Source organism: Balaenoptera physalus (assembly GCF_965194825.1).
Source record: "Balaenoptera physalus genome assembly, chromosome: 13".
Taxonomy (NCBI): domain Eukaryota; kingdom Metazoa; phylum Chordata; class Mammalia; order Artiodactyla; family Balaenopteridae; genus Balaenoptera; species Balaenoptera physalus.
Genome location: NC_138892.1, coordinates 38,831,777 through 38,845,448, shown reverse-complemented (window position 1 = coordinate 38,845,448; position 13,672 = coordinate 38,831,777). Strand labels below are relative to the sequence as shown.

Genomic DNA, 13,672 nt, shown 5'->3' with positions numbered 1-13,672 from the left:
CTAGGAGAAACATTTTATAAATTGATCAATTACAGTTAATTGTCCTCACCCTTAAAACGCTTCCAGGACACCATTCTCTCGATTTTCCATCTACAGCTTGACACTTTCATCTCAGTCTCGTTGGTTCTCTCTTATCTCCTTGGCCACCAAACACTGAAATTATCTAGAGCCCAATCCTTGAATTTACTCTTTCTTTCCAAATTCATTTCCTTGACGATCTCAACCATTCTTATGATTTTAAGTAAGATCTATTTGCTAACTACTTTGAAATTATGTCTCTAGTTTGGACTTCTTTCTGAATTCCAAACTCATATACCCAATTGCCTTCATGACATTCCCACTTGAATATCCAAAAGGGATTTCAAGTTTAATATTTCCATTATGAATTCTTGATTTTCCTTTTAACCTGCTTATCCTGGGTGTGGAGAAAAGGGAACCCACCTACATTGTTGGTGGGAATGTAAATTGGTGCAGCCACTATGGAAAACAGTATGGAGCTTCCTTAAAAAACTAAAAATAGAGTTACCATATGACCCAGCAATCCCACTCCTGAGCATATATCTGGAGAAAACTCTAATTCAAAAAAGTACTTGCACCCCAGTGTTCACAGCAGCACTATTTACAATAACCAAGACATGGAAGCAACCTACATGTCCATCGACAGGTGAACAGATAAAGATATGGTGTATATATACATAGGAATATTACTCAACCATTAAAAAAGAATGAAATAATGCTATTTGCAGCAACACAGATGGACCTAGAGATTGTCATACTAAGTGAAGTAAGTCAGAAAGAGAAAGACAGATACCATATGATATCACTTATATGTGGAATCTAAAATATGATACAAATGATCTTATATACAAAACAGAAACAGACTCACAGACATAGAAAGCAAATTTATGGTTACCCAAGGGGAAAGGGGGTAGGGGACAGATAAATTAGGAGTTCAGGATTAGCAGATACAAAGTACTATCTATAAAATAGATAAACAACAAGGTCCTACTGTATAGCACAGGGAATGATATTCAATATCCTGCAATAAACCATAATGGAAAAGAATATGAAAAAGAATATATATTATATATGTATAACTGAATCACTCTGCTTTATACCAGAAACTAACACAACATTGCAAATCAACTATGCTTAAGTAAAAAAAAATTTTTTTTAAGTCTGCTCTCCCTGAAGTTTTCCCCATCTTCATTTGGAATCATTATTGACTCCTCTGTTTTTCTTATACCCAGTATCCAATCCATAAGCAAATTCTCTTGGCTCTGTCTTTAGAATTTATCCAGATTTTATCACTTCTCACAATCCCCATTGCTATCGCCCAAACTAACCCTTGGTTGGATTGTTGCAATAACCTTCTAACTACTCTCCCTCCTTTCTCCTTTAAACCATATCAGCTTGTCTTACAGAAACCAGGATGAAACTCTTAAACCATATATTCTGTATGTTCAAAAATCTTTCAAAGGCTTTCCATATCATTCAGAGTAAAATCCAAGATCTTATAATTACCTACTCTAGGACCTAAAGCACCACTGTCCCCCCTCCCTTGTTCTTTCCGACGTCACCTTCTATTACTGTCCCCCTCATTCCAGCCACTTGCTGTTCTTAGAACATTCCAGACACATCTCTCCTTTAATGCTGTTATCCTTGACTTTCTACCTGGAACACTTTTCCTTCAGATCTTGAAGGGATTACTCCCTTTCTGCTTCAGTTCTTTCCTCAGATTTCACCCATGAGTCTTTTCTGAACACCCTATTTTCTGAAAACTCTCTCTCACAACACTTACCACTTTTAAAAACTCTATGTAAATTGTTTATTTAATAGACTTATTAATAGGCTTAATGTCTATTTCCCCTAACTAGAATATAAGACAAATGAGAGTAGGAATTTTAGTCAGTGATGAATCCTCAGCTCCTGGAATAGTGCCTGACACACAGTAGACATTCATAAATATTATTTGAATGGAGGAATGTGCATATTTAAAAAGTCTGTAGAGAAAGTGACTAAAATATTAATGGTGCTTCATTCTGGATAGTGAGATTACAGATTAATTCCACATTCTATTATGTATTTTTCTGAATTTTCCAAACATTCTACATTGACTATGTATTACTTTTTTAACCTAAAAAAAAAAAACCTTTACAATGTAAAATAATTATATATTTCAACTGAGACTGGAAACATAGAAATGCTTTAGCATATAGTTTATTTAAGAGACTCAAGGTTTTATCCCAGAAACTGTCACTGGGTGATTTTGGGAAAATCACGTCAAGTGGCTCATTATTCTTTAAAGTAAAATAAACTGGTTGGATTAGATTTTAGGGCCCCTTGAACTTTAAAATGTTTATTTATTCTGTGTAATACTATATTCTCTGGCTACTGAGACAATTCCAATTTAAAAATAAAATTCACCTTTAATCCTCATTCCTCAAAATATTTTGATGTTTGGAATACATGTAATTTCATTACTATATTTTATTTATACAGTACCTTTCTTTAAGAAAAATCCACAGATACTACTCAAGTGGCATACTTACATTCCAGGTGAATGGACTGAGTTTTAGAATAACTTGATAAAACCTACAAGAGCTGTCATAATAGGGTTGAGACAAATCTCAGGTCCTACATTAGTTAAATGAACCTTCTTATTATTCACATTACTCTTGGTTTGGAGCTCTGGAGAATAATTACTAATGCCATAGTTTACATAGATAAGTAATTTCGTGGAGAAAGAGTATGAAAATATCTGCACAATCTTTAAATATATGACAATAACTTAGTGGAATGGGTAAGAGAGCTGGCTCTGGACTCAGACTACCTTACCAACTGTGAAACCTACCGCACATCACTTCACATTCCTTAGCGTCAGTATCTTCCTCTCTAAAATGAGGATAATAATAGTTCTAATTCACAAGGTTTTTATAAGAAACAAATTAATTGGAATATTAACTATAAGATGCTTAGCATATTGTCTGCCGTAAAGTGGTATTATTATTTTTTAGTCTTTACTGCTTTATTCAGAGTTAGAAATACATTTTAAGAACAGTTAGTTGTATAGTATATTACATTGTGAGGTTAAAATTAATGTTGGAAATTTTGAGTATCTATAATTATTTAGCATTCAAAAATGTACAATATTTTAAAACAGGTCATCTTACAACTAGTATGTTTTTCTTACATTGCTCAAAAACTAAAAAATACTATATATATGTAAATATTGATTCAGTGTTGTAATTATATCATTCTAGGGCTACTTATGTCCAAATGAATTTATTGCTACTCAAGGTCCATTACCAGGAACAGTTGGGGATTTTTGGAGAATGGTGTGGGAAACCAGAGCAAAAACGTTAGTAATGCTAACACAGTGTTTTGAAAAAGGGCGGGTAAGTTATTTGAAAATCTTTTCACAAAACTTTTACAATTGTGTTAATATATGTGTGACAATTTTAGCTAATACTTTGAGTCATCAATGACTTGGACATCTATAAAGCAGTTTTATCTTAGCAGCGGTAACTGTGATATTTTTTATATACACACACACACACACACACACACACACACACACATATCTATATAAAACAATGGTTCTTATGACTGGTGATTTTTCTCTGAATACAGATCAGATGCCATCAGTATTGGCCAGAGGACAACAAACCAGTTACTGTCTTCGGAGATATAGTAATTACAAAGCTAATGGAGGATGTTCAAATAGATTGGACCATCAGAGATCTGAAAATTGAAAGGGTAAAAAAAGAGGAGGGGAAGTCAAACATGATATAAAATATGAATGTTCTAAATGTCTAAAGTAAAATTAATTTCTAGACATATTGCTTGATACCTGTATATTCAATAATGCTTTTCTATTATTTTCAAAATAGAAGTTTTGAATTGGCACCTGCCTTCAATATCTATGTCACTGTGTTTAATTCCAAATTATATAGTTAAAGTTCATATGAACCAGTTAATATCAAATTCTTAGGTAGACAGGGGAAGAAAAAGGAGGAAACAACTAGATCACTAAGTTTATCTTATTTTATTAAAGAAACTGTAATATCTGATTTAAAACAGGAATTTCCCAAATCACTTGTCTCTGTCTACATCCTAATAATTGGATTTTCTATTTAAGCCAGAACCAATACAGAAGCGACAGCATAGGATCCCACTTATATAACGTAAAGGCCTATAAACACAGAAAATGATATAAGGATATTTATACTTTCTGACATTATCAGATACTCTATACCTGTGTTTTGAATAATTTGTGAGTGTGCTTAAGTTGTTAGGTCAAAATTGTTCAAAGTCTACTACTCTGGTGTTATAAAATGTTACACTATATTTGAATTTAAATACCCTACATTATCATCTGCTTGCAAGCCTTCTCATTGTTTGCATTCATACAGAAAGGCAATTTTCTTTATTGTAGCAATAGTAGAAGGTTTCTCTTATAGGAAATCATGAAAACACAGTTTCTTATGTTTGGTAAATTGTCATTTTAAAAGATCACCTTGAAAACCTGGGAAGTCAGCTGTCTTATCATGTTTCTTTAATGTCATTTTGTCTAGCATGGGGATTGCATGACCATTAGACAGTGTAACTTTACTGCTTGGCCTGAGCATGGGGTTCCTGAAAACAGTGCCCCTCTAGTTCACTTTGTGAAGTTGGTTCGAGCAAGCAGAGCACATGATACCACACCTATGGTTGTTCACTGCAGGTAAGAGAGAGATTTTTAGAACCTCTGAACACTAGAAACACTAGAAATGGTACTGAAACTCAGCGTGACCTTTTTATGATCACGACACCATTGATTTTCTGGCAGAATGTTAATGTAGATTCAATCCAGCTTTTAGTTTTCAGATATTTTACTGGTTATAACAAATCAAGATGTAGTTTTATAAAAGGTTAGATGGCAGAGATAAAATGAGTAATGACTATGTCTAAAAGCAAGGGAAAATATATATTCTGGTACAGGAATTTTCCTGAAATCTTGACTGGATTATACCTCTCAAAGGCCTTCAAATTAAAAAAAAAAAAAATTGTAGCCCATTTTTGATGTGGCTACACATCAAGTGGATGAGTGTGGGCATGTAGGATTTTTTGATTTTTATGAATAAACATCTGATCCTTCATTATTTCAACTGATATTAGTCTAATATACTAATTTAAACTTTTTTGTAAAAGCAAATTTCTAGATTTGACTTACAGAGAAGAAAATGAACTTTAAAATAAAGATCAAATTAAGCGACCAACCCAGGCATGATTCAAAATTTTTACAAACTATTCAAATGTCTTTCTTTGACCTCGCTTTTTGAACATGATAAATAGAATGTGACTATAAATTAAGATTTTTCCCCTCTTTATTTTCACTGGTATTTTATACCACTGAAATACCAATACTCCCCCACAAAAAGAAATAAAGCTCACAGTTGTTTAGAATTCAGAGTTCTCGACATACTGATATGATTTATGATTTCTAACATGATATATCTAAATCAATCTCAACATGAGTTTCCTCAACAGTTGTAGTTTGTAAATTAGAGAAAAAGTGGGTGATAATATACTGTTTTATGATTCCACTTATATGAGATACCTACAAGAGGTAAGTTCATAGAGACAAGAAACTGGAATTGTGGTTACTAGGAACTTGGGAGAGAGAGAAATGGAGAGTTACTGTTTAACAGGTACATAGCTTCTGTTTGGGATGATGAAAATATTCTGGAAACAGATAGTGGTGATGGTTGCACAAGACTGTGAATGTGCTTAATGCCACTGAATTGTGCACTTAAATATGGTTAAAATGGTAAATTTTATGTTATGTATCTTTTGCTACAATAAAAAAATTTAAGTAACAATATCTTTTAACCCATTAATGATTATTAATTATAATTCCAAAAATTAATTGATGGATAATTATTCTAATGGGAATATACTATAATTAATGTGGTTAAATATGTAAGAAAATAGTAATCCATCCAATTTTTAAACTTTTTTTTTTTAGAGGAAAAAACTCAACATGTAATTTAAATGAGTCTACATTTTCCAGGAATATTTTAGATTTTTTAAATTGTAAGAGTAATACACAAATGCTTGCTCATTATGAGATATCTTTTTTACATTTAAAAACATATAGAATTAAAAGTAAAAGCCTCATTCTTACCCTCCCAATTCCATATCCCCTCCATACACATAAAATTTTTAACAGACCAGTATATAGTATAAATAGAATAACAGTTTGCTTATAAAGTCAGTGATTGATTTTAAACTGCCATCATTGATGATTACAATGGATAGTAAGCTTCCTTCAGCTTCTCCATATTTTACATATACACTGCCACTGGATTAAAATAGTGGATTTAAAACTCCATTAAAAAAGAAAAGTACCTTCTCTCTTGTAGCCTCAAAAAGAGTAGTCTCCTCCTTTGTGATTTAAATAGATAAAAGAGACCAGAGGAAAAGTATGCTTATATTAATAATCATTTTAAAATATCATTTTAAAACTGTCTACTAAATGATTATCTCCAACCCCAACTTCTCACCTCAACTTTAGACTTACACATTGAACTTCCAGTTTAACCACAACATTCTGAAAATTTGATGTGTCCAAAACAGAACACTTAGATCAGTCTCCAAACTCACTCCTTCTCATCCCCATCTTGGTAAACAGCAGTCCACTCTGCTTTGTCCAGAAACCCTAGACTCATCCTCAACTCCCTGCTTCCTCTCACGTTCCACATCCAACCCAACAGCAAATACTCTGATCCCTGCCCCCCATCACCTCTTCACACACTCTCCCCACCCTGGTCTCCTTGCTTTTCTTTGAACACACAGAACACCCTCCCACTCAGATCTGTTCTCTTCCCGCGCCCTCAGGCTGCAATGCTCCTCTCCCAGGTACACACGTGGTGCACTCCCTAACCCTACTCAAGTTTCTTTTCAAATATCACATTGTCAGAGAACCTTTCTCTAATGACCCTGTCCCACCCTATCACCTTTTATCTCCTTAACCTAATTTATCTTTCTCCATAGCACTTATTGCGGCTGGGTATATCCTATGCATGTTTCTTTTTTGGGCAGACTACCATTCTCCGTCCTCTAGAATATAAGCTCCATAAGTTCAGGGACTTTGTATTGTTCACTGCCCCCAGATTGTTCACTGTACCCCAGATGCCTAGGACAGTGTCTGACACTCAAAATATATTGAATGATGTAATGACTGATTACTCTGTTCGGGCATATATGTGTATGTGTTACAGTGATCAGATTTATGTGGTAATGCTATTTCTTAGGTTGAATCATAGGTATTGTCGACATTAGAATATTTTTTACCTACAAAGATGGCAGTTTTGTGATGTTCAAAATGACATTTAAGACTAGGTGACCTTTCAAATGTTTTTTTTTCAGATTTACTTCCTTTATTAACCATTTAAGTACCTAGGAGTCTTGTCTTTCTAATTGGAATTTCTGAAAAAATCCTGTCAGATTTATCAATTAACTTTTTATATGGAGCACATACCTGTCCTTCAGTATAAAACTAATTTCTTAAAAGGAAATAGCTTTCCAATTTTATTATCTATAGGAAGGAAAAGAAAATTCTAGGGAAAGTGAAAAGAACACACAAGAGTCTATCAGTGTGATGCAGAGGAAGTACTATATGGGCTAAATACTATAGTTGACACGTTTCATGTTTAGCATTCCTATTGGTAACCAAAAATATATTCAATAAAAAGTTTCTGGGGTTAAGAATTTTCAATGATTTTTTAAAATCTTCCCCATACTTCTCCAACTACAACCCTTAAAATATTATGAAAGAAGAGGGAAAGTTCAACTGGTTAAAAAAAACCTCAAATAATTTGACAGAGTATTAATGATAATCATCTTGCTCTGTCTAAACAGTCTTGGGAACAATATAAATCCAAAGAAACTCCAAAGAAAATTTACCTCCAAATAAGAAAAGAAACTATAATTTATTGCTATCATAGTTTATCTTCTTCATCACCATCAACATGAACAGCCTTTCTGCTGAATAATTTGCATGTAATTTCACTCTTCCTGCAGTGCTGGAGTTGGAAGAACTGGAGTTTTTATTGCTCTGGACCACTTAACACAACATATAAATGATCATGATTTTGTGGATATATATGGATTAGTGGCTGAACTGAGAAGTGAAAGAATGTGCATGGTACAAAACCTGGTAAGATATCTAAAACTTCAAGCAGTTATCAGCTCTAGAATTTCTGCCTGGGAGGATCTTAGTGGCAGTGATCTGGTTAGACATGGACTTGAACTATATTAGCAAAGCAGACATTCTCTTTTCCTACATTATAAACCTCTGGGTGGGGGCAGGGTCTTGGGGACGGCAGCTGATGGGGATTATAGGAGAACTGAAACCCACATGCCCCAGTTATCCTTCAGCACTGTTACTGACTACTCATCCTACCTTGTTTATACTGATAGGCAAATAGAAAATAATTCATAAAATGGATTTGTCTTTAGCCTTTGGGAAACGTAGAAAATGAGTCAAATTAATTTCTTTTGTAAACATGCTAGAAGTTGTATTTGGGAAACGTTTATTAACTGTTACAGGTTTCTATGTATTTCACTTGTCCATATTTATCCCTTTTTATTAGTAGTACTAATAATGTTTGTTATAGCATGTCATCAACTAGCTAACTGGGAGTTGTTTGTTTTGTTGTTCTGGTTTGGACATAAAAATATTTTTAAAATATAGATTTTTGTCATTAAAAAAATCATACGGTATAATGGTAATGAAACTAAAAACCCTGTTGAGTGTCTAGTAGGTTCCAAGTATTATACTAGATCCTTTACATGTATTATCTTATTTAATTCTTTATTCGTAAGGCAGGGCCAATGAAACTAATCAACAGACTAGCTATTATGGTCTCTGCTTTACAAATAGGGAAGCAGATATTCAAGAATTTAGTGATATTCAAAGGTCAGAGCTAAAATTCAAACCCAAGTCTAACTATAATACATAGGATGTTCCTGTCATACCTTTGGATTGATATTTTTATGATACACAAGAGATTTTTCTCACAGTAAATATACAGATCTTCTTTAATGGTATTTTCTAGGGTACCTACTAGAAAACACAAGTGGCTTTACAGTCATTAAAGGTGTGAGAAAACAGGCTCTTTGCTAAAATAAGTTTGAGAAAGAATTTCTTAGAATTACAGCCTCTATACTAATGTGCATTGACAATTATAAATACAGAGCCCTTGTGGACATTTCCCAGACTTATATGACTATGAAATCCTTGAACACTTTTTGACCCCCAAACCTAAAATGCCATGATGTCATGGAACGTTAACGTTCTTAGGAAGATGCTGCTCTAGACCAGAGACATCCAAACCTTTAGGAACACACAGCCCTTTCAGGAGAAATGTTTGAGCATTCAACTCCAATACATATATATTTATTCTTAGAATGTAGATAGTGCAATTATGCAAATTATAAAGCGTACACAAGAAATTGAAAAACACGAGATAAAGGTCAAATAAGCAATTTTGACAACCTTGCTAATAGTGGTGGCTTCATATTATCATAAGGTATTTTCAAAAGATAAAATAAACACTTAGCAGAAAATAATTCTGTTTCAATAGTGGTTTTAAATACATATTTTAAATTATTTGTAATTTTTTAAAAAAGTGATCTAGCTTTTTGTCAGATCTGATTACACTGTTGTTGCTTTCACCTCACAGCATGGCTATAAGACGGTTATTCTAGGAGCATGAAAAATGTCAGCGCTGCCATTTTATTGTCATTCATTGGTGCTTGCCTGACAGATACTGTCTTTAATCCACAGTCTCTTTGTAGGAATCTTTTTAAGCCACTTCAATTATGTGATGGCTAGGTCAAACTAGGTACTGTAATCCATATGCATTCCCTTATGTGCTGAAAGGGAGCACATGAGCGAAGTATCACTCTTCCCTTAGGAAACTTCAGAAATGGACTATGTCTTGTGGCCAGGCTTGGCTTCATGGGTATGCAGCCTATGCAGTCTCACGGGTCTCCATGCTCAAAAGGGCCTTGCACTTGATTTAATGTTTGCTGACACTGTTTTGAAAATCTTTAATAATTTTTGAGGAAGGAAACTCGTATTTTCATTTTGTAGTGGACCCCACCAATTATGTAGCTGGTTGTTATCCAAAGATCTTTTAAGGGCTTCAATATCAATACGACCATTAATGATTATTAAAACCAAAATTCTTTCTTATTTTTAGTTGAGAATAAGAATAAATAGCTAGCATTTTCCTCCCATGTCCCTGGGTGTACACATGTGCACTGGTGATCAATGTTCTTGGCATTGATCGAGATTGGTTGGCTCTCTAGGATAGGTTAGAGGCTGCAAATGATTGGGATATTTCCTTGTAGAGACTAGATTCGGTCTTCAAATCGAATTCAAGTCGAATTTTGTCATGCTCTACAATTTTGTGGAACCAAACTTTGTAAAGAGTGTGTTCAAGCATGCCTGTGAATAATTTCACACAATTCAGTATTCAGTATATGCTATAAACGTCATACACATTATGCTGGAATAACCAGCCAGAGGAAAATGCTGCAGGTTGGGTAGGGGAATGAAAAGAGCCTGAATTTTGGTGTCAGAGAATTGAGTTCAGATTCCAGTCCTGCTAATTGCTGGCTTTGTGACTTTGTTTAATTAACCTCTCTGAGCTATTTCTCTTTTGTAAAATAGCTGTGTTACACTTTTCACAAGTTTATTATAAGTATTAAATAAGAGAAAGTATCTAAAGCACCAAGCATGCAGTAAATGCCCAGCGTGCAGTAAAGGTCTGACAATATAGTTGTGCCGATTGCTTTTTAAGATAAAAAGGTGGCAGTTGTTAAAATCCTGATAAACACTTACTGAATCAATAGGTAGAAGTCATGACTATTAGTTGGCATGTTTGAAATAAGTACATCTTCATCGATATTCAAGAAAAGTATAGGTAGCCCTTCCATAAGAGGTTATAAAATTAAGGTACATCCATGTTTACTAAATAATTAGCCTCCATTTTGTAAACGATATAAATCACAATTCTCAGATCCTCGCTTAAAATGTGCTACTCCAAAGGTCTCTTTCACCAGACTTTGTTCCCAGAAGCTATGCTCTTTACCGTCTTTTCTCCGTGATGAAAAAAAGGAAAATGACCACACCTTGGCTCCAGTCCTTATAAACCAGCATTGCCTTGCACAAGAGTGGTTTCTTAGTTTCTTCTCTTGCACTTGGGAATGATTCCAATTTCTGTGAAGAATGCTGTCTCAGCACATACTACAGTAGCCATGGCCAGGGGTGGGGAGGCGGGAACCTCAGCAATATATCACCACTAAAAGACACCAGAGGGCCCAGACCCTGGAGAGAACCTAAAGTTCTTTCACTGTCTACCAAAACACAGCTCACAGCAGCCCCAAGAGATGTGAAAGAGCTTTCTGAGAGAATACTCTGCAGTGAGATAATATCCTGAGATACTATTCCTGCCTCAAAAAAGGATTAATCTGGATGAATCCCTTTCCTGCTCTGGTTCTCTTGAAAATTGACTGATGTAAACTCCTGAGGTAGAAGAAAAAAGAATAATATATTTTTGGTGCCTAGTTTTTTGCCAGCAACATATATATATGGCTGGCCTTAAATCTCACAACATAGCTTTTCTGATCCCCCAGATGAGGAAACTGAACATCAGAAAAGTTTAATTCTTAAGATAACAGGACTATCTAGGGTAGAAACTGGAACTGAACTCTTCACTGCCTCTTTGGCAATAACACACCACGGCAGAGGGATCTTGGAAAATGTAGTACTGCCTTGTGGAGCTCAGCCTGCCCTGCTGGCAGAGTTTACACCCATCATTCTTTCCAGAGGAGAAAGATGAGATTGGGACAGTCAGAAGTTTCACATATCAAATGTGACTTCAAATTCAAATGTGTTTTTTTTTAAATACCAGAACTCATAAATTTAAATGACTGTTGTTTTCAAAGAAATTATACCATGTCAATATATCTCTGCCAATAATGTTATTCACTGTGCAGTGTATATTTTAAAATACTCATTTGGAATTACCTTGAGAAGAAATTTAACATCAATTTCAATAGAATTTTTATTACCTTATAACAATCCTTCATTTCTTACCAAAACTGAATTATGTAACTTGATCATCCACCTTACAAACTTGATCCCTAATGACTTCTGAATGTTCTCCAAATCAAGTCTGTCCTTAAATGGTAAAGAAACAAACATTCATTACGCAACTACCACATTCCAGGCACTATTACACGCAATGGGAATATAGCAGTGAATATGACAGAGTTCTGTCCTCATAGAACTGACAGTGATGAGATGTGTGTGGAAACATTTTGTACTCCACGAAGAAATAGGTATTCCTAATAATGACCAACAATCTCTAGAGACAGTTTCAGTGGAGAAGTTCCAAAAAGGTTTTGAGGTATAGTACCAATAGATATGAATATAACTTCTTAAGATGGTCACTTTAGAGGACATTCTATTTAAATCAGTTGTCAGTATGTCTGTTGTGTGTGTGTGTGTGTGTGTGTGTGTGTGTGTGTGAATCTTAAACATTTGGTTATATTCCTTTAACTTCAGGTACCTTCCCTTTGTAAAAATGAGGGTGCTTTTCTATGACTGTAACCTTAACTACCTTTGGGAAAGTCCAAACCCAGAAATGCTAACAGGTTATTGAATTATATTGAATAAACTTAAGGAACCCAGATGGTATTGAATTTAATCCGAACTTTAGATGAAATGTTAGGAGTCCTGCCTTGTATTTACAAATAGAGACCAGATCCTTGACATTAAGTAGGCCAAATGTTGGGTGATTAACAGAATTGTTAAACATTTTAAATATGCTGATGGTGTGTAGATATGCTCAGTCACAGCTTTTGAAAGTAAATTTAATATCTGCATTCCAACAGCCATTCTAACAAGAAAAGTATTTATAAGAAAAATTACTCAATTATGCCTAACAGGAAAAAGGAAACTTATAAACAAATTTAAATAATTTGCTACTTTTTAAAATTACAGAAAGAAAGAACATATGAACACTTAGTATTTAATGACAAGTATTTTAAAAAACTGGAAACTACAAAAAGCCACAGGAATTTAGCAAACCTTATGTTTGAAATGATAAAAAATCATTTATATTCATGGTAAATTCTGTGCCTCTAACTTAGCTATTTAACATTTGTTGAATTCAATATTACTTTTCACTGTAAAAGTATAGCCCCCCCTTATAAGAAAATCCCTACCCCGTCCATTTATTTAACCATCCTTTCCTTTCTTTGGTGTCTAGGCACAGTATATCTTTTTACATCAGTGCGTTCTGGATCTCTTATCAAGTAAAGGAAGTAATCAGCCCATCTGCTTTGTTAACTATTCAGCACTTCAAAAGATGGACTCTTTGGACGCCATGGAAGGTAAACAGAGGCAATGTATATCAATTTACTACTAGTTTACCACCTATAGCAGGAGCATTAATTTAATAATAACCATACGTTGAAAATGTTTTAGAAGCTTGGCTAGCACACATATCAATTTTTTAATTTCTCTCTAATCCAAGTTAGGATAATAGCCTTTCCAGGTACACTATATTTTTGTCATGAAGCATTTAAATCTTTTGAACTGTTAACTTCA

The 13,672-nt window shown here is 34.2% G+C and overlaps 2 protein-coding genes across 7 annotated transcripts in view; one reads left to right on the top strand and one right to left on the bottom strand.

Annotated features, from left to right (window-relative positions):
• Positions 1-13,672, top strand: part of PTPRQ (protein tyrosine phosphatase receptor type Q) — a 285,457-nt gene that overhangs the window by 266,826 nt on the left and 4,959 nt on the right. For all 4 annotated transcript variants that reach the window (XM_082418813.1, XM_082418812.1, XM_082418810.1 and 1 more), the window contains 5 exons: positions 3,264-3,398; positions 3,634-3,759; positions 4,578-4,726; positions 8,068-8,203; positions 13,332-13,455. In XM_082418813.1, the coding sequence (XP_082274939.1) occupies positions 3,264-3,398; positions 3,634-3,759; positions 4,578-4,726; positions 8,068-8,203; positions 13,332-13,455 (670 nt within the window). The remainder of the gene's footprint in view (positions 1-3,263; positions 3,399-3,633; positions 3,760-4,577; positions 4,727-8,067; positions 8,204-13,331; positions 13,456-13,672) is intronic.
• The window catches only part of LIN7A (lin-7 homolog A, crumbs cell polarity complex component), a 318,473-nt gene continuing 308,355 nt past the window's right edge, over positions 3,555-13,672 (bottom strand). For 2 of the 3 annotated variants that reach the window (XM_082419000.1, XM_082419002.1), the window contains one exon: positions 3,555-3,744. The gene's annotated coding sequence lies outside the window, so the exon portion shown is untranslated. Of the gene's footprint in view, positions 3,745-6,393; positions 6,430-13,672 lie in introns of all 3 variants that reach the window. The other variant, XM_082419001.1, reaches the window with a different exon arrangement.